Raw genomic sequence first — 21,472 nt, 5'->3', positions numbered from 1 at the left:
ACAGGAAACCCTATTCCTCTTTCTTCATAGAAAATAAATACCCAAGTAAAGTACAATAAGAAGTAAGTGTTATGTTCAACCTCTCACTGATAGATGTGAGTAGTATTTATAATGAAAATGTCCAGGTTAAGAAGAGAGGTATGTTTGTGTCTTTTCCGATCCTTTGATTCTGACATCATCTGCATGAAAGGTGTGCATGTGTGCACAATGAGAGCTGAGGAATCATTTCCGCTGTAGGTTGTTTGTTACAGGTTCGGTTCAGCTGCTGTTGCTCTTGACTTTCTAATTGTACAGGATGTTTAGGATACTTTTGTTATTTGAATGCATAAACTATTGTTTCCACTCTCACCACACTGTGCCAGACTGCCAGTCAACACTTGAGACAACTTCCTTCCTTGATTTGGGTAGAAAGGAGTCCCATAATTGAATAAAACCAGACCCCTCCCTCCCTCTCTTTACATACCACACACACACGCACACAATACGCACACACACGTTTTACAGGCTGGTGTATAAACTTAATAGGACGCATTTGGTTCCAAAGCCCCCAGCTTGCTCAGTGGAAAGTGAGCCGGATTGTTTTTCAGTTTCTTAATGTCGAAGTTTATGACAGCCAGATAAAAAATGTTGCCATGGGGATTTAACCACAACATCGCAATTACCTTGATGCAATGAGACTCTGGAGGCTTACAAACAAACCAGTGTAATGCAATTAAGATATAAGTACCACCAAAAATGTCCTTTAAACACACGAGGACGGATGCAGGAAGGCATCAGTGAAATAATGATAGTGTCTTTTTTAAGATAAAAGCTCCTGATAAATAATTAAACTCTTTGTGCCAGAGTCACTTTCATTAAGACTTTTTTACAAGAAGAGATTTTCCTAACAGCTTCAGATTGAATTCAACAAGATATTGTTCTGTAAATGAATAACTACATGACTATTAATGCACCAAACACTGATTTTGTCGTTATAAATTCAGTCACACATTTTTCACATCAACTTCAAAGTCTTTCTATCAGGCCGCTGCTTGAACAAAATTATGCACCAAAAAAAAAACAAAAAAAAAACTCCTCTTTGAGGGACAAAATAGAAAAGTGGACGGATGGAATAATTGCCTGACTTCAAAGTGCAGGTTATTGACTTGCATAAACTGTTGCGATTGCATAGCCAGGGGGGATCTTTTTCTACATATGTGGCTCAGGGTTGGTGGGAAATGTGGTTTGTTCCTCTTATGGTTAAACCCCCCCTATAATGCCCAACACTGACCGTCCTGGGCTGAGCATAAAGAATCACATGTAGCACCTTAATCTGCCTGTGTGACACTTTTTTTTTTTTTTTTACGAGAGCCACAGCGCTTTATGTAGAAAATGATCAACGGTTTCTAATTCTGCTGGTATCATTCCTTTTGAAAGCACAGAGAAATCAAACGATTCAGAGGAACAGAAACTGTAGAAAGGGATACTGCTTCCGATTAAAAAAAGAGGAACAATTAATACCTGCTGACATCTCTATTTTCAAATCCCTAACACAAAAAACCGCAACATTACACAGCAGAATTTGAAATTAAAAAAAACATATTTATTAATGTGATACTCAGACACACTCTTGTACAAACACACACGCCTACAATCAGTCAGGTGATACATGAGGATACACAATGCTTCATCTATGACATAGTCGTGTACAGAGATGTAGATTTAAAGAAAACATGGCAAAGTAATCTCATTAAGCAACAACATGAGTGTCATACATCATTCACAAGGACAATAAAACTTTAATGCACATGAGTGGCATCACTAATATTGTGAATTAAAGCCATAGATGAAGCTTAATCCTACACTCCCACTTCTGTTCGTAGGTCACACAGATAAAAACAATATAAAAGTCATTCATTATGTTACAATAATAGTTCTGCGATACATTGAACTAGAACATGTGGTTTGATTTGGACTTGCACATGAAAGCATTCATGTTGATGCAGCAAGGGTTTAAGTTCGACCTGCTCCTCTGCAGGACCCTGACACGCTCCATCAACCATAAAACGCTTTGTTCTCCGCAGGATAGACGCTTTGTGATACGCAGATTTCATCACACACATGTGCAACTCGTGGTGAAAAAAAACAGAAGTCTTCATTTTTTATATTGAATTGGTAGAAATGTATATACTATGTGTCGATACAAGTCATGATATGTACTGTTCATGGTGTTTTATTGTTGGAACCATGACTCCCTCTAGTGGCTACAACATGAAACTGCAGCTTATTATTACCACTGTGTTATAGCACAGGAATTCCCTTCACTGAGTCATGGTTAAAAATAATTTAGTTTGCTGTGAGACAATTATGGAGATGCATGAAAAAGCGGGCTAAGGTAAGGAAAAAGAAAAATCCATCGTAGATCATTTCAAACAGGACTGTCTTTAAAGTGGCACAGCCAACAACAAACCCTGCACACATTATGAAAACAAAAGAAGGTTTAGAGGAGACACTTGCCAAAGATCAAGGTGCTTATCCACACTGTAAATAAATCATCATCTCCTCTGATTCCTCTTAAAATGTCCATAATCACTGCTTGCTGTGAGGCCAGCAGTAAGTTTACTCCAAGTTCTGTGTACTTACATGATGCGGTATGTGTAAGTGTTCTTAAAAGTCACTGAGGATGCTGATATCAGCAAACTCTTTGCGGTAGCGGTGAGCGCTCAGGGCGAGCAGGAACGACCACTTCAAGCTCATGAAGCTCCACACACAGGACAGGTAAAGGCTTCTGGGGTCAGTCAGGGCTGTTGGAGGGAGAAACACAGTTTATCATTAAGTCTAGTTTTATATTTACATGCCTGTCCAAACATGAAATACATTCTCTAGAAAGGTCTTGACATTGCTGGAGTACTTAACTGCAAAGACTTTCCACAAGATGTTGGGACCTGGCTGAAGGATTTACTCACTTACTAGATCACACTGCTATGTGAAAAGTCCAGGACCCGTTTTTATCATACATTATAAGAATACAAATTAAGACAACTTTTAAGATTACAATTTAAAAAATGTAAAGTTCTTCAAACCTTTATAAAGAACTTACTCCTGAATGAAGTTTGTTAAAAGTTAAGAGCGTTAATTAAGTACGATTTCAGAGCAACTTTAAGTGGTCACAGAATATCACATGTATGTCCTGAGAATGTGTGATGATTTACCCAGTGTCTGTCATTGTATATATATATATATAGAGAGAGAGACTAACATTTCACTAATTGATGAAGGAATACGTTCTGCAAACAGAAATTTTATATTTTATACAGTATAAAAAATGTATTTTTCTTACAATGGATTTATTTGTTTGTTTGTTTTTTGTAACTGCATTTTAAATCTGTATAGCTTTTTATAAACACCTATTAGTTTGTGTCAAAAATTTTAATTTTAGCCAATTAAAAAAAAAAGTACAAAAGAAAAAAATAAAGAAAATATAAGACACATTTAACTAACTTTTAGATATTTGCTCAACATAATTCCTTCAGGATTGTCAAATGGCATTCTGGGAAATGTAGGTAATTTGCATTAGGTACACACAACAAAAGTAGAGATGCAATGGGGACACCAAACTCCAGTGGTGTTCTCCAATTAGGTCACTCAGGATATTTCAGTTGTCCCAAATCTTTTTGGTATTTTTGTTTGTTATGACAATCAACAGTATGATGTGTATTTTCTGAAAAACTGGTTGAAATATAAACAAAGAAAATGCCACAGTGAGTCTCCAAAAAAGTCAAGATATTGACCTTTATATTTGTATAAAGGGTCTTTTGGTTAAGTGTGCTACGTGTGATGACAAACAAAAACTGAGTGAACCCAGGTGAATCGTGCAGGAACATTTGTGGGGAAAGCAGCCTGCACACCGAGCTGTCTAAATCAGGACAGCCATGTAGAAGAACTTACACTCCTTATGGTGAATGGCAACAGTCAGGAAAGTGATGAATGCCACGACAGCCAGGACAGAGAAGAAAGCCCCCATGAAGAGGAAGAATTTGAGGCCCTTCAGCCAGGTCCTCCAGTAGTCCTGCATGTACATAATGTGGGTGATCAGGGTCCAAAGAGCCAGCACACCTGAGGTACAAACACAAACAGTCAAGTTAGCGTTTAGAAATAGTTTCTCTAGAGACGAACACTGGAGGTGATTTTTTTTATGTTTTGATAATTAAACATGATGTGGTTTCTTCAGGAGACAAAGTGAAAACCAACATCATTTTAAAACTGTTTCATCTTTGTTAAAGCCACATTAAAGTGTCATTGTAATGCAGATATAATAAGAACCTGAAACAATGCTTTCCTGTTATTATTGTGGATGTTAAACAGCTGGTTGAGTTATTTTAAGACTCCGAAAAAGAACAACAACTCCAGACTAAAAGAATGGATAAGCAATGCCTTATGCCTACTAAAGTAAGTGACAATCAGGTGGACTTCCTCGGATTTCTTCTAGGACGAAATTAAAATGGAGCGTCTTTTTTTACGTCATGTCTTGCCTCCTGAGATCCAACAGGGAACACCTCAGGGTGTGGAGGACATGTATGAAGAGCAACCCAGTCAAATTTCAGCAGCGGGCTGTCCTTCATTTCTTTAGAAATTTAATTTTCAGGAGAACATGTTTGAAAACAGCTAAGGAAAAATATTCCAAGCCGCTCTCTGCTGAAGAATAAAGAGAAAGTTTGAAATCTTATAGAAACTCTTGTGAATGAATAGAACCCAGTAACAGTATACAGTCTAATGATTTTCTTTGTTAAAAACTGAGTGTCAGGTGAAGTCCACTATAAAGACAACTCACTCATACTGTAACAGCTGCTGACCAAAGTGTGGATGACCATTACTTTGAACTTAAATAACACACACATCATGACACAGCGTGTTGTTAATTGCTGAGTCAGTGAATCACTTCTTCTTCCCTCTTATTTTGTAGCTTCAGTGTTATACATTTATTCTACCTGACAGTGAACTTAACTTCTTAAGCAATCAGCAAAAAGCCTGACAGAGAATGGAAGTGATGTTTACACTTCAGTTGTTCCTGTGCAGGATGGGGACACAATGTTCAATCCATAGCTACAATGATGGACCTGTTAATACATCTTCATTAACACTGGTGTTAAGAAAAACAGCTTTTTTTTTTATTTGAGTGTGTAGCAAACGTATTACCTTCTGTAAAATTAAACAGCCCTTGGAGATGTCTTTCATATTTTAAAACTGTGACAACTTTTCAGGGAATGGGGTTAAATTCACGTATGCAGGTCTCTTCAATGTGAAAAAGAATGATAATAACTGCATTTAATGACCTATTCTTTTAAGGACATTTAAGAGCAGGGGTTAAAGATATGAACCAGCAAACCTTGGTTCAAAGGTCAGCTCCATAGCATAAATGTGCTAAAGCCATAGACTGTAAATATTAAGGCTAAAGCTAACACTCTGACTAACTAACTAAAGTAATATAACTACAGAACAGATCACTTCTAATGTCTGATGTGTGTATTTCTTTTTGTAACACTTTCATTTGCTTTACATTAGATCAACCATTCGCCCCCAGTTTTATATGCTTCTATGTGTATTTTACTTTCAATTTTAGAAAAGATAATAACAGACACATTAAACTATTAACCAAAGCTGACTGAAACATGGGTCAACTTTAATACTAAATATCAATGTCTTATTAAAACATTGAAGACAACTGAAATCTTTTAGCTTCACATTTTCATTATTTATCAAACAGTGACCTTCATATGGTAAGAAGAAGAAGAAGAAGGTTTTAGCTATTTAAAACACTTTTGTATACCTCCAATGTTATAGTTAGCTCCTACAGATGGTCCCAGAGTGTTCATGTGGGGGTCAAAGAAGAACCCATGTACTGAAACATGTTAGTTCTGAATAAACACAGCAGAACATGTTGCCCTGACATCAAAAACATTAGAATTTCACTTGATTGTCTGACACACCAGAACAGCTGACATGTCTGCCCTTCACAAACAAGTTCAAGTGATCTCTGTTTAACTCTGGACACCTTCAGTCCGAGGAGGGGGGTCAAGAAACCTACAGCTTTCTCCTCTCACTTACAGAAACATACAGCTACATGTAGATAGCACATTGTTGACATTACCAGACAGTCCTCCCATGGCTGCAGTCCACGGCTGCTTGAACACGATGTTCCACACCAGGAAAGCGGAAAAGCCCATAAGCATCCCAAACGAGGCATATCCGATACTAATGTAAGTTTTATTAATGGCCATTATCAACACAACAAAAAAAAAAACAAAGGTCAAAGTGAAGCCGTGACAAGAGCTCGACAAGACGGGCGAGAGCAGCGATCTGGTAATTTCAAAACAACAGCATCCGGGTGTTTTACAAAGAGACGCAAGAGGACAAAATGTCACTAACTATGAGTTTCCTGCTGACTAATAATTGTTTTCCCACAGAGAGGGGAAAAGTGTGACATGACAAAGCGTTTCTTTAGTGTGTTCAATTTTTTTTTATCAGCAGAAAAAACACATCGCCTCATTCAACGTCATCTGATATTAACCAAAGAGATTACACTAAATCCTACACGTTTAAATCACACAGCGCCCTCTAGAGGAGCTCAGCGGAAACACCACTGTTTTGTGCACATAGAGGATTTACCATATACTAGGTGGAGAAAAAAATCATCATTGAAAAATTACTCTTAGTTCTCTTCAAATGTCTTTTTCATTTAACTGAGAGAATGAAGTTAATCGCCATCAAATAGAAGAATTACAGTACATAAAATTGAGATGATAGAATTGTATTTCAAAATGAACGTCCATGATTTATTGAGCAACAATGCTCCATTTAGTTCAATTCAATACTTTTTCTTGGACATCATATGTTTAGGTTTATAACTGTTTATTAAATAAAACACACTATTGAGTAGGGTCATTGCCAAAATATGCTGGATGTTTCTTTTGTTTGCTGCTGATTGGTTCAATCAAGCAGGTAGGGTGCTGCATAGAAAGCATCTCAAACTCCAATCTCTAATTTAGAAATGATTAAAATCCCCTACAGGTCACCACTTGTACATATCAAAATCAAGTCTACAAACAATTCTTACAAAATGTATTGAAGTCCTAAACCATTGTGTCTGATGATGTTAATTTTGGGTTTGTGTTTTGAGAGGGTCTTTGGTCTGAAGAAACCCCAACTCCACAAAGGGAAAGATTTCAGTCAACTTCTTTAAGTCTAATGCCAATGACTTTAGGGGTTAAATATCATTTGTGTTATTGAACATTAAAACCTGCTTTAAAAAATGCTTGTTCTTTTGACCATGAAACTAGATAAAGCATCTCCTCTAGGTTGGCAGTAATTAACATTTAGCATCTGTAATGGTCTTATACCCAAGAACCCATTGATATAAAAATGTCTAAACTTTGGTTGAAGTGTGGGCAATAAAAACTGAGAAAATGGAATGAACTTCCAAACTCCATTCGATCTGTAGAGTCCCTCTGCACCTTTAAGAAAAAGCTAAAGACCCAGCTCTTTCATGAATACCTACTAACTTAATGATGATGGTCTCCATATTATTGATGATGATGATGGTAATGACGATGGTTTTTGTTTGATAACGATGACTTATAAGATGGTTTCTATACTGATTAGAGCTCTCAAGAACTGCCCTCAATGTTGTGCTTTGCCTCTGGTCACTTCCTGTCAGCACCTGTGTGTCCAATCAGACTCAAAGCTGATCGTTTGCTCTTACTGACATTGTTCCCTTTTTTCTAGATCCTTGCTTGTGTTGTACTTACTCTCTGATGAACGTCGCTTTGGATAAAAGCGTCTGCTAAGTGAATTGTAGAAAATCCAGTATTAACAGTGAAGGGGGGCTGGTTCTGTAAGAGCTGAATATGTTTTTTGTTGCAGTTCAAAGGTGAAGACCTGAAGAGTTCAAAGGTCATGTAAAGAGGAGATGAAAGCAGCCAGAAAGTGGGAGAGCGGTTCACAAGTGAATTATTTTGTTTTGTGCTTTTTTACAATATGTTTTATTTTGAACATTCAAATCTCTCCTTAAAACCGGAACAAATGAGGATATTTTTGTTTCTTCAAAAATCCAATCAGACATAAAAAAGAGGGCTTGAACTCTTCAAATTGAGGCAGATTTGTTTTACTTTCATCTGACATCACATGGACTAAATCATTAATCGAATGAATGAATAAGTGATAAGTAGATTCATCTATTATAGAAATATTCTTCACATCACTAGCAGCCTTATAACAGGTGACAAGAGTATAGAATGGTAGGTAAACATGGCCAACAGAACATTTTATTAAACTTTGAAAAGCATTTAATATAATGACTCATCTCTCATTTCAAGGTTAGAGGAAATAAGACTCACCAAACATGCTTCTCGAGCTGCAATGAGAACTCTTTAAATGTAACTTGCAGATGATCAAAAGAAGAAACTTCCTTGTAATAATGTGTAATAATGTCCTGCGAGTAGTTTTCTTTAAAGATTACATTCAAGTCATGCCCAATCTGTAAAAACTCCCAACCATCACCCCGTGGGGAACATCATGTTGAGAATGAACGCAGTGTGACATCAGCTTATAACAGACTTGGCAAGTAGTAATAAAAGAAGAAGTCGTTCAACTTCTTCTTCATGATGTTAATGATGGCCTTGTCTCTGTAGATGCGTTGAACCAGTATGTCTTCATTGGAGACCGCCAGCAGATCACACCACGACAAGCCTGCTACCATCATCTCTCCTTGGATCTGCCAATACAGAGAGTGGGTCTTCTTCAACTGCAAGACTCCGTAGTTGCAGACCAGGAAATTGCCGTCGATGAAGCTCCGGGACTGGATGACTTTGACATGCACCAGCCCGAATGTGGGCTTCTCCTTGGGATCATACACCAACCCATCAGGCTGCGACCCCAGCCAGGGAGCATGCGGATGGATGACCAGGCCGCATGGGGACCAGTTGACACACACATTGCGACAGTATTCCCGCAGTGCTTCAGTCTTCATCTCCTCATCTATCTGCGCCGTCTTGGACCGCCGGGTTCCATTCCGAATCTTAAATATCAGGTGCTGTGCATTGCTCTGTCCTGCTTTGAGTTTGCAGATTTCCCAAAAACGACTGGTCAGACGCAGCTTCCGCAGCTCCTCGGCTAACTCCTTGTGTCCATGTGGAGGGCGTGTGGAGCTCTCCAGACTTTGTGCTGCATCCAAGTTGATCTGCAGGACCGTTAAATGTTCCAGTTCTTTTGCACTGAGAGTAGGACAATCAGTCATTGGATCTAACATGTGTGGAGATAACAAGGGAAGCTTTGGGCGAGGGGGAGCGTCATCATGAATCTGATAATCCTTACTTGATGGCAAAGGGCACTGATATGACAATGGGGAACCCTTTGGGACTTTTCCAAAAGCACAGTCCACAGATTCAAAATTCTCAGTGAGGCCCATTTTTGTTATCAGAGGTTTTTGGTCATCAGGGAAGTCCTTGTAGGCTTCAGTTAGCCTTGCCAAAAAAGAGTGGCATTCAGGTGGGGTAGGAATAAGACATTTGTAGGGCATCATCCTGAAAAAAGAAAGGTTCCGACTGTTAGCACATAAGCAAGAAGGAAGCTATGCAGCAAAAATTGTAGTTCACAGTCTTATTAATCTTACCTTGGCATTTCTAGCACGGTTTTCTGCAGGGAGCGCCTCTTCTATTGTGGAGGAAGAAATGAACTCATTAATTTAAACTTTAACTATCAAAAACAAACCACACTTGCAAAATAATGAAAACAGTATATACATTCATTAGGACACCAAGAGGTTTGTCAACTGTTTTATACCATCATTTAAAGTATGACATCTGAAATCAACTACATGCATTTATAAATACAGTGTCATTCGATGAAGTTTAGTGTTGTACTGGAGTTTGTTTGGTTAAGACTGACAATGAGCCCAGATTAGAGCTCAAGGAGTGAAACATCAAATTATGCTGAATTTAAAGGTTGAATAGGGCAAGTATGGGCCATTCTAAACTTCTGGAAGTAATCTTTTTCAGACTAACTTTATTAAAGTCATCTGTAAGTGGCTTCTTAAAAGTGCATTCAAGTCCCACTGTACTCTCCCAGGGGCTGTATCTTCAAATTCAGGATCATTTCTCCACTGATATACCAGTGACAAACAGATCTGGCAAAAGTCGAAACATCCTCACACCTGGGAAGGTCATCGTGGTCGACTGAGGTGCCGTTGCCCGTGTGTCATTTCCCTCTGGCAGGTCCCAGATGTGTGCCCTTGAGATCAGTGAGGCCCACACACCATTGCCCACCCCAGGGTGCATCTGGAGTGCCTCATACGCCGAGTGAAGGAACACAAGTTCTGGACACAGAGATTACACTCTGGCTTTTTTTTTTTAAACATTAGTTAGCTGTATGCCACGGCATGTCTCCTGACAAAATTTAAAAACGGGCCTTTTGTAATGACCGGGTCAAAGCCAGAGTAGATTTAGAATCAGGGCCGCAACTAATGATTATTTTCACCATTGATTAATCTGTTGATTTATATATCAATTGTTTGGTCTATAAAATATCTAAGAATTTTAAAAAATCCATCCTAGTTTCTCAACGTCCACTTGGAGGGCGAGACATGTTCACTAGGCCGTCTGCGCCCCATGGTGAGTTCTTTTTAATGATCATTTGAACTTACGTTAAGTGTCTTACAATTTACTGAAAAACAATCTATATATTGACTGTTTTATTATTGGCAATTGTATATCATACTTTACTTTACTTATTTAGTCAACTGGGAATGCTTTTATCCAAAACATGTCGTTATAAAAACAGTCAACATATAGAGTGTTAGAAGTTAAAATCCAAAACGACATCAAGAAAACAATAAGTGTTTCTGCTTTTCAAAAGAAACTAACACTAAGCTTCAAAGTGGACTATTTAACTTTTTGTCTACTAAAAGATCATTAGTCACTTCATCTTTTCAGCACTAGTATGCTATCCTTTTAACTACATCACAAAGACCTGACCGGTACATATCAGTCTGACTTATTCATCAAATGCTTTGATTCATGGGCTCTCTGGCATTTCAACATGCTTACCTCTATCCTTTTCTTTTTATTGTGTTTTTGAGATTCCACACTTTCACTTGAGCTTTCCTCGCTCATGGATAGCTGTTGGTAGTCATCGGAGTCCGGTGAGGAAAGGGGATCGTCATTATTCCCTTCATCCGCTGAGATCGTGGCTGAACTTTCCTGGTTAACCTCCACTTCTTGAACATGATACGAGTCAGTGGGCTGCATATTTAAGTCTTCTGCATCGGGGTCATTTTTAACCCAATCTGATATAATAAGATTATCAGCTTCCTCCAGAACATGTTGATTGGTTGATCCCCGACCTATGTCATATTCTATTTGCTCTTCTTTAGGATTTAACGGCAATGGATTTGATATTGCCATGCTCACACTCCCAGTCTGCTCAGAGGGCCCATGTCCAATGCCTGTAGATATCCCGGTGTGTTGAATATCATCTATTTAAGGGTCACACAAAAAAAAACCACATATTTTATAAACTAGACAATTCTCCCTTCAGTTTGGGCATAAAAAGCTTTTTTCAGAAACATGTGCAGTACAGACATTAAATGTGTTATTGTTATCTGCCGTTTCGTCCTGCTGCTGGGCTGAAGTAGAGGAAAAGTATTTAACTGAAGGTATTTAACAGCAGCATTAATGCAAAGTGAAATCATCTGTACTTTAGTTGATCACTAACTTATCAAATGCATTTTGACAGTCTGATGGGGATTCCTAACTACAAATGCTCCCCTTTATGATAGCGTATACTGCATGCAGAGAGGAGCATACACAAATGGTACATAGGTATGAGGGACAAAAAATGACTAAAGTAAATAAATAAATGAATAATTAAATGTTGGGAGAACTGCATACAATAATGTATAAATAAATGAACAATTAAATCAATCCATCAATAAATATATATAAATAAATGCAACAATTCATATAAAAAATAATATATAAATAAATATATTCATATATGTATTTCTGTGTCCATGTTGTACAAGGAAAAGTAAACATGTAAATTAAGTGGGCCGTCCTAACATTACTGAAATAGGATTGATCAATTTTGAAAAACCGACAGAAGCAAATTTACAGATATACTTTTCCTCTTACGACCTGGACACAGAACTAAATAGATGTGTAAATGTAAAAATACGGAAATAAATTAATAACTCAATTAATGTGGAAATGTATGCATTGATACATATATAACTGTAGAAATACGCTAATAAATGAATAAATACATGTAAAAATATATAAATAGCCTTTTTCATTAACAAAGTGTATTTATTATTTATTCATTTATGTATTGTTTTCAGCATTTATTTATTTATATATATTTATTGATGCATTTATTTAATTATTTATTTATTTACACATTATTGTATGTATTTCTCCCAACATTTATTTATTTATTTATACTTTAGTCATTTTTTGTCCCTCATACATAGGTGAATAAAACAACATAATAAGAAAGTTTATTTATATAGCGCTTTTCACAGACAAAGGTCACAAAGTGCTTTACATAAACAAAAAAACAACAACAGCCAACATACAATGAAAGAAGAAAATAAAAACATGTGCTAATCTAGAAAGCCAATTAGCTTCAAATGTTTTACAATGTAACCAGCTAACAAGTCTGTATTTAAACCATGCGGCTTATTATTGCTGTAAGTGTCGTCAGTATACAGATAACTTTACGTTTAATGAAAGTAACCCACCTATCCTCGGTATATTTATCTCGGGGTTGACCACCATGTGCAGGATATCCCGCAGACGTATGTTTTCCTCGTAGTAAGCCTCCACAATAGCTTCAACTTCTCCAAAAATCTCCACCGCCGCGGAAGTAAAGCGTTCAGTTAAAAAGCTGCGGAAATTCTGGTGTCTAATGCTTGTCATTTTGAAGGCTGAAGTTATAAACGATATCAAATGTTTAGCGTCTCGTCGACCACTGTGAAATACGCGCCGTCCACAACATCCACAACATCCGGAAACTGGAGAATCCACCTTCCGTGTGGTGGCGTCTAATTTGCTGCAGAGCGCCCTCAAAATACGTAAGCAAATGTATTGCAAATGTAAGCAAAATACATCAAAATTGATTTGCATGAATTATAAATATCAAACATTAATCATCTATAGAATACTATTACATACAATAAAGTATAAATTATAAATTATTATTATTATTATTATTAATAATAATAATAATAATAATAATAATGTATAATAATTGTATATTGTTGAACGTGTACTCATTAAATTAGATTTTATATTGATCGGTAATACATAATTTATTTTTTAATAACTAGGTACTAGAATATAACGTGAAAACAGTAGCCTATGCATTACTAACTATGCATTTTTTCCTCCAAGACAGTTTTTAAATACTTCAATTTCCTGATTCAGTAGTTTCTCAGTAGTATGAGTTGTTGTTTTGTATTGCCTCTTTGTACAGTACTCTTGTTTTCTTTTTGCATTCTCCTCCCTGAGATGTTTCACACTCAATTTGAAAAAATGAAATTGTATTTGAGCTCTGGAAGTAAGGTTTCACCTATAATAGCCCTTACAGTCTATGGTTGGTACACGTATCTTACATCCAAATTATTTCCTTTGTAGCGATTTTGGCCAAATATAATATAATATAATATATTATATTATAGTATATTATTATTCTTGTTCTTATTCTTATTATATATTATTATTATTATCATTTTATTATATTATTATTATTTTTATTTTTTATTATTATTATTATCATTATTATTATTATTATTATTATTATTATATTAATTATTATTATTATATATAATATTATATATAATATTATATTTTGTGGCTATTACTGCCAAAGAGTTGGTTTAGTAAATTTTTAGAAGACATCTTATGGAAGGTAGATTTAAAAAAATAAATCGAAGCAGAGTATTTTGACCCGACTTTAAACATTTCTATATATAATTTCTTAAGTGTCTTCCCCTTTCTTCAATCCGGTTTGTGAGACAAATCCGACGACACATCAGTAAATGGAAGGGATCCATTGAGTGTTTTATTCACGACGCCCGCCACAGGAGGGCGGTAATGCGCCGCTTTGACCCGTAGCTGACATGGTTTTGTAGTAAACGAAGAAGAACAGCGCACAGGCAGCTGGTGACAGCCGTGAACCGCTCCCCCCCCCACAGTAAACTGGATCAAACGGAGACATTATCAGATAGCTCGGTGGAAACACTGTGGTGGCGTTTACTACCGTTTAATGGTGACGAGAGGCACGTTTTAAAACTTTGAACCGACTCTGACATCAGTTGAAGTGACGTTATTGGCACGCTGAGTGAACACTGTTGATCATAAGTAACGCTGACGCTAACGATAGGTATGTTAGCATGGAGAGCTAGGTAACCACAGCGGTGTTTACGGTCCGTTTCTCTAGTCTGTCACCCGAACACAACGCCAGGTTGTCGGGTACTCTGTAAAGATGGGTGACATTGACCCATCGACATCCAATGCATTTCAGCCGGAGGTAAGTTTATTATTTAATGAACTATTATAGAGTGAGTAGTGTGCAGGCATGGCTAACGGTGTTAGCAAACATCAACTTGTCACCACACGATGTAGCAGCTGCTGATTAGTAAGAGTTAGCATGTTGACATGTAGTTAGCAACTGGTACACAAATAAGATTAAGTTTTACACGCTTAACATTCAGATAAATCATGTTAAGACTTGCACATTTCGATAGTAAAACTTGACATTGTCAGTATTAATGAGTGTTTGGCGACAGTCCAGCTGTTTGCTGTGTATGATTGTTGCTTTGCTGGTTAACGTAAAGAAAACATTCCATCATCATAGTGTTAGCATGCTAACACTAACAGATGCTAACTAAGCATCATGAGGCAACCTGCTTTAAATGTCAGTAAACAGATTATTATCACTTATTCTGTAATGACTCTGTTTGAATCTTTGGCATTTTTTAATTCGAATTTAATTTTGACCTGAACGATTTGTTTACCAGATAAACTCCACCCTTATTAGCCAGCAACTAGCCTCGTAGCATTAGTTACTTATGTGAGGTGCATTGCTAGTCGACCCAGCTAACATTAGCTGTGGTTTGTTGGGTGGGGGTTGGTAGTGTTCACTGATTAGCCCAAAAAGAAAAAGGCATCTATGTGACGAATTCAACTTTCAGCTATGTTTGTGTCACAATGTTAATATTTCATTTCGCCCAGATTTATGAAGTGGACTATGAGGGACAAAAAATGACTAAAGTATAAATAAATGAATAAATAAATGTTAGGAGAAATGCACACAATAATGTATGAATAATTAAATAAATGCAACAATTCATATATAAATAAATATATTCATATATTTATTTATGTATTTCTGTGTCCATGTTGTACAAGGAAAAGTAAATATGTAAATTAAGTGGGCCGTCCTAACATTACTGAAGTAGGATTGGTCAATTTTGAAAAACAGACAGAAGCAAATTTACAGATATACTTTTCCTCTTATGACCTGGACACAGAAATAAATAGATGTGTAAATGTAAAAATACGGAAATAAATTAATAACTCAATTAATGTATAGTGGACGAGTCAACGTCATAGTGGACGAGTCAACGCTGAGTGTCAGTTTGTGTGTACCAATCATGTCAACGCCATGTCAGGGTCTGTGAAGGTCTGATGCAGCTGATGTTTCAATCACGTTTCTGTGTTTCAGGGTTTCAGTCCTCAATACAGGAGGAGGAGGACAGTCGAGGATTTTAACAAGTTTTGTACTTTTGTCTTGGCCTATGCCGGCTACATCCCATATCCCCAGGAGGTGAGTAAACGAGGGCACTGCATGTAGACTTGACATAAGCACTTGTATTTCTGAGCTAAACATTTTTTTAAAGTTAAATACACTTCTCTTGCGCAGGTTCTTGAACTCTGAGGACCTAAGTCAAATAAAAGATTTGTAAAAGTAGGAATTCCTAAACAGTGTGACATAGATCCAAAATTCATCAAAATGTAAATACATAAAAAAAGACTTGCACTACGCTTAGTGAAATCCAAAAGTTGTCAATGCACTCTCTGAATGCATGGATTTAATCAATTCACAAAAACTCAGCAGACATTGTAATTATCTTTGAGAAGTCCTGACTTTATGTTGACTGAAAAAGGTGAAGTGAAACCGTTCACAGTCAAACTGTTCTTACAATAAAGTCACATATCTTTTTCTTAAATTGCATTTAGCCAACTCAGCAAATTGGGTACCGGATTGGAAATCTGATATGGGACATTGACTTCTTTTAGGCGTATTGAATTTCATCCTCTGTGTGCAAACAGATTTCGACAATGAGATTATCTGAAACAGATTCTTTTGTCTCTGTAGTTTCCCTGGCTTTGTTTGTTTTGGTTTCAGCACCCCCTCTGTTATAAATTAACCTAAGCCTTTTCTTACCATTCATGTGGCATATATACTTCTTTTTGTAAAAAAAAGATTTCATGTGTGACTCTGTTATTAGTGTAACAAATGTCTTCCTGTCTTGTTTGCAGGAATGCACAAACTGTCTGTTACTTAAAGCCTCCTTCACCGACAATGCTTTTTTGTCATCTCCTTAGCAGAGCTGTCTGTTCTGCTGCAAGTAGTCTTGGTCACATGGACCATCCATTCATACCCTAGTTTCTCCCTCAAACACATTTATACACATCTTTGTCATTTAAAGCAATTGTATTTAAAAAAAATTCCTTAATCGATTCTAAGAAAAGCTTGGCCTCCACAGGACCCCAACAACAACCCAAAGTGATACATTGCTGTCAAAAACAACATAATCATTTCTTACATGAATTGTTTTTATTAGATTCTTTACAATTGATAAAAGTATCTTTTCAGGTACAAGCTAGTAATTTTTCTTTTAACATCCCAAGATCTCACACATATCTGAATTCAGTTTCATTACCGGATGCTCTTTGTAATTGATTTAGAACACCTTCTATTGTGCATTGTTAAAACAGGGGAATTTCTCACACTGAAGAACTAATATATTATTATGAATCAGAATCAAATATTTTGAATCAGTTATTTACCTGCTTAATTTCACTCACTGTAACGTCTTCATCGTTTACAGGACTCTCCACTGCGCAGTAGTTCCAGCCCCCCTAATAGTACAGGCAGCACCGCTGACAGTGATGGTTGGACACCTGGACCCCCAACCTCCTGCCCCCAACGCCCCTTCAAGGCCCCCCAGGACAGGAGCAGGAAACGTCCACAGCCCGGAGCCCCTCTATCCAGTCACACCAAGAAAGATGTGAGTGGATAAAAGTTGACATAAACAAGAATGTGTTCACCTTCACACCTTTTAACGGCCCTCTGTTTTTTTCCCCTTAAGCACACATTTACCACCCTGCACCCAGATGACCGCAGGAAAGCTGACAAGCTGAAGAAGAAGAAAAGGAGAAAGGAAAGGGAGCATTCAGGTGGTGAGGAAGGTGCGGTTCAGCAGGCCCAGTCTATAGTCCAAGAGTTGCAGTACCCAGTCTCCTTCGGTGGCAAAATGATCAAAGAAGAGCCAGAAGATGATTTCAGCATTCCCCTCCCTCCCCAGCGTCTACATAGTCCCGCCCCCTGCAAAGAGGAGCCCAATGATGAGGGCCAATCATGGGAAGGTCAGGACCTGGAGGAAGGGGTGGTAAAGGTACAGAAGGTGGAGGGCTTTTCAGGAAGCAGAACAGTGTTCCGTCAGGGGAAGCAGGTGGTGTTCAGAGACGAAGATGGATCTGGAGAGGATGAAGACATCATGGTAGACTCGGGTAGGTTTTTATTTTTTTTGGTGCATTATTTAATTGTTACAAGTTCAACCAAATGACCAATAGGGTTGGATATTGGCAAGGACCTCATAATTGTGATACTTTGCAATACTCTCCATAATTTACTGAAAATTCAAAAGTGGAGCCGATAAGAATACAACTTGCTATGTTAAATCAAATTGAAATTTTTATCTTTTTATGTTAATATTTCCATTTCAATTTATTAGAACAGTTTCACAATACCAGAATTTTAAACGTTAATGTGATAAAAGTAAAAATCAAACAATATCAATACCGGTCTTAATACCATGGTAACAACATTATAAACCATGGGTACCATTAAGTGTGAACCCTCCTGTTTTTAATTGATAACCTGCATCCAATGCTTGTGTAGAAAAAGTAAATACTTACTAACTCATGTGAAAAACTGTCAACAGCAACTAAAGGCATCATGAGGAGGATTTCCCTAAAGTAGGACGTGGACCTGTTTTAAAATATTCCACGTCAATTATCACTCCTAATCCAGTTTGATTTGTGTGGTGGTGTCTGTCTGCAAAGACCCTGGCCACTTTCTTTATGTTTGGATTTTCTCATCATACAAACAAAAAGCTCCTTCTTGCACCTTCATGCAAAACTACAGACCTTCAAAATAATCTTGAAATATTGCTTTATTTCTTTATTTTACCACTTTCTTTACATAAACCGCCCTCGCTTTCTTCATCTTTACGTTAATCAACCACTGCTGCTCTCTCTCTGTGTCCACTAGTTGAAGAGTGATATCTACAGACCCAGAGGTTGTTGTGGTCTCAGGAATTTAAGGGAAATAAAAGGACACTTTTAATCCATTTAAAGTATTGATGTGTGGGGGCTGGAATATCTATGAAGTATTGTGAAAACAATTGTGTCGAGTATTGAGCACAGCCCTTGTGACCAAGCTGAACTCGTCATGTTGTCTCTCTTCAGACGACGACTCGTGGGACCTCGTCACTTGTTTCTGCATGAAGCCCTTCGCAGGCCGCGCCATGATCGAGTGTAACAAGTGCAACACCTGGATCCACCTGTCGTGTGCCAAGATCCGCAAGAGCCATGTGCCAGAGACATACGTGTGCCAGAGCTGCCGAGAGACGCACGGAAACGCGGATAGCCGTCGTTCCCACCGCTCGCGAGTCGGCCCACGTAAGCATCTGCTTGACTGACTCAAGAACCCTGAACTTTGACCCCCCCCTGCTGGACTGACTCCTTCCTCGAATTCAGGTCTTGCACCCTTCAGTCTCTGTCCTTCATGGTCAGCCACATTTTCTACAGACACTTTGGTGGACCTATCCCAAGCCTTTATCCTGTTTGTAAACAGTTTGAGTGCTATTTTAGATTTCCTAAGACTTGTTTCTGCTTCCCTACAGACTCTGTGCGTAAGGCAATCACTGAATGGATGTCTGTCTGTAGATGACATTAGCATAGCAGAAAACTGCGCCGACTAGACTTTGTGTCTCGTGAACACTGGAAACATTTGAACTGCCATATGTAGAGAGAAAACCCCTCGCAACTGCCACCCTCTATGGTGCATTTTGTGATTTATGGGAGAGACAGTTTGCACTTTTTTCTAATTTCTTCAAAGAAATATCTATCTGACCATCTGTCACAGGGATAGGTATATCTTTCTGATTAAACTAGCTTTGATTTCTCGTACAGGCCTCCTGTCATTGTTAAACAAATAACGGATTAAAAAAAAAAGAGAAAACAAGTCAAGCCTTGTGTCACTTGCTTCAGATGGTGCTATAGTAAAGCTGAGGTATTATCCAATAGAACAAAGATGTAGGAAAAAGAGTAAAGTATGCATCTGCTTCATCTATTTCCTGTTTTGTTTTTTATTTAAGACTTTGTGGAAGAATACTTTTGAGGCTATGAGCCTGTACAGCCCTTTCTTCTACTTCATAAACTGTCTTCCAGCCTAAGCTACTCCTCTTGAGTGAAAGGTGTTCAGATGGTGAAGCTTCTACACACTTTACAGTGTTCTTACTTTACCAGACTTCTGTTTCTAAGGATTCTTTCAGAAGTAACTGTTTGTTCATATAAAGAAAATCAGACAGACAACATGCAAGTTGTCAGTTAAAGTCTTTTAAGGAGTTGTTCCAAAACCAGTTCAAAAATCAGTCCGATACTTTCCAAATTGCAGTATTGAGTATCTGCAAATATCTGAATGGATAACATTATTTAACAGCCTCAAACCCCAGCATGTAAGGGTTTTTTTGTTCTTCTCTTAAACAGTAAAGCTACACAGCATTAATGAATACTACCTATAGTTTAAGAGCTGCAAAGACAAACTGTGTTTCATGCAAACTATCATGTGATGGTGTCAAAAATCCCAAGCTGCAGAAAGTGCAGCCATCTTTAGAGCAAGCAAAAAAAAAGTCACCACTCAGTATTTGTCCAACACTAATAAAGATGATGTTTTTTTTTATCTCACTTGTACTGGAGGAGTGTTTGGAATCGGACAAGATTAAAGGTATCAGAATCTGAATGTTATCAGAATATCTTTCAAGCGTTTTCCGTTGTCTCTGCTGACAGGAAGGAGCAGGGAACCTCATTTTGTTGTTTTCAACAGTTTCATGCTCACGTTTTCAGAGAGGGTGCACATTTAAAGAAGGGAACTCATGACCGTCCTGTAGAGGTATCAGCTGAGTGAAAAGCTTTTCTTAACTGGGCAAGTGTCGTCCGATGAAGATGCTCCAGTTGGAATTATGCATGCGAGTGTGTTTGTTTGACTGACTGGTTTACACTGTGTGAGGGTGAAGGCTTGTGCTGCTATGACTTGTCTCAGCTAAAAAAAAATCCCCTGGTGGTCATTGGTCACTTGTGGGATGGAGAAACGGGATTGTCCGCTAAAAGTACCACGGCAATGGTTTTGGGAAATATTTAGTAAGTCTCTGACGGGTCATATCAGAAGAGCAGATATCAGACTCGTATCATCTCTCACATTTTTTACAGCAGTAAATAGTTGCTTTTGTATGCAGCAGGTTTATTTGGAAGATGTTTTTAAGGCACATTACAAAAGATTTTAAGCTGTTATTCATGTGCCATCTGCTGTTTTTTTTTCTGATTTATATATAAAAGCCATACTGTAGAGTGACATGATTTAGACTCTTGGATATTAGTCCAGGGAGGGATTTAACCATGCAGAATCAATAGACTTGGCCAGGGAAATACTAACACACACACACACACACACACAATGAATGTTTGGTTTGTAACATACACAAGACTTTGAGAGTTTAGAATGGTTAAGCTCATCTCTGCACTTGTCTTCTGGTATTTACAAATGTTGGTTAACTTGTTGGTACCCAGCAAGCATCCAGGTTTGATGTTTTCTAGATGTTCAAAGACCCCCAAAATGATTTCTCAGGACGATCATGTCTTGATGAGAAACCTGGAGACATCTTTAGGCAAACATGTCTAATTTTTACGTGCATCTTTAAGACATCTCTGTAATTATTGTTAACAATGCTCATTGTGATGCAGTTTATTCTGATCCTGGGTTGTCCTATCCCCTTATTGAGAAAGCGTTGTCTGTACTGTGGTGCAAACTGTTTCTGTGAAACTATTGTAAACTATTGTAAATAAAGAGTTACCATTTTAACTGGTTTTCC

At 37.6% G+C, this 21,472-nt stretch overlaps 3 protein-coding genes across 3 annotated transcripts; 1 reads left to right on the top strand and 2 right to left on the bottom strand.

Moving 5' to 3' along the window:
- Window positions 1-1,560: 1,560 nt before the first annotated feature.
- Window positions 1,561-6,543, bottom strand: LOC132977487 (heme transporter hrg1-A-like). The gene is made up of 3 exons (XM_061042087.1): window positions 6,128-6,543; window positions 3,928-4,095; window positions 1,561-2,783 (listed from the first exon to the last, which is right to left on the bottom strand). The coding sequence occupies exons 1-3, from the start codon at window positions 6,255-6,257 to the stop codon at window positions 2,647-2,649; spliced, it is 435 nt and encodes a 144-aa protein (XP_060898070.1). The 5' UTR covers window positions 6,258-6,543; the 3' UTR covers window positions 1,561-2,646.
- Window positions 6,544-7,969: 1,426 nt separating this feature from the next.
- LOC132977486 (uncharacterized) lies at window positions 7,970-13,060 on the bottom strand. The gene is made up of 4 exons (XM_061042086.1): window positions 12,773-13,060; window positions 11,079-11,506; window positions 9,647-9,687; window positions 7,970-9,557 (listed from the first exon to the last, which is right to left on the bottom strand). Exons 1-4 carry the CDS (start codon window positions 12,948-12,950, stop codon window positions 8,582-8,584), a joined length of 1,623 nt encoding a protein of 540 aa, XP_060898069.1. The 5' UTR covers window positions 12,951-13,060; the 3' UTR covers window positions 7,970-8,581.
- Window positions 13,061-14,176: 1,116 nt separating this feature from the next.
- On the top strand, window positions 14,177-21,462 carry phf13 (PHD finger protein 13). Its single transcript, XM_061042085.1, has 5 exons — window positions 14,177-14,562; window positions 15,760-15,861; window positions 17,150-17,329; window positions 17,411-17,831; window positions 18,792-21,462. Exons 1-5 carry the CDS (start codon window positions 14,518-14,520, stop codon window positions 19,022-19,024), a joined length of 981 nt encoding a protein of 326 aa, XP_060898068.1. The 5' UTR covers window positions 14,177-14,517; the 3' UTR covers window positions 19,025-21,462.
- Window positions 21,463-21,472: the final 10 nt, after the last annotated feature.

The sequence above is a fragment of the Labrus mixtus genome, chromosome 7 (assembly GCF_963584025.1).
Source record: "Labrus mixtus chromosome 7, fLabMix1.1, whole genome shotgun sequence".
Taxonomy (NCBI): Eukaryota; Metazoa; Chordata; class Actinopteri; order Labriformes; family Labridae; genus Labrus; species Labrus mixtus.
The sequence above is the reverse complement of the archived record's forward strand: the minus strand, read 5'-3'. Positions and strand labels throughout refer to the sequence as shown.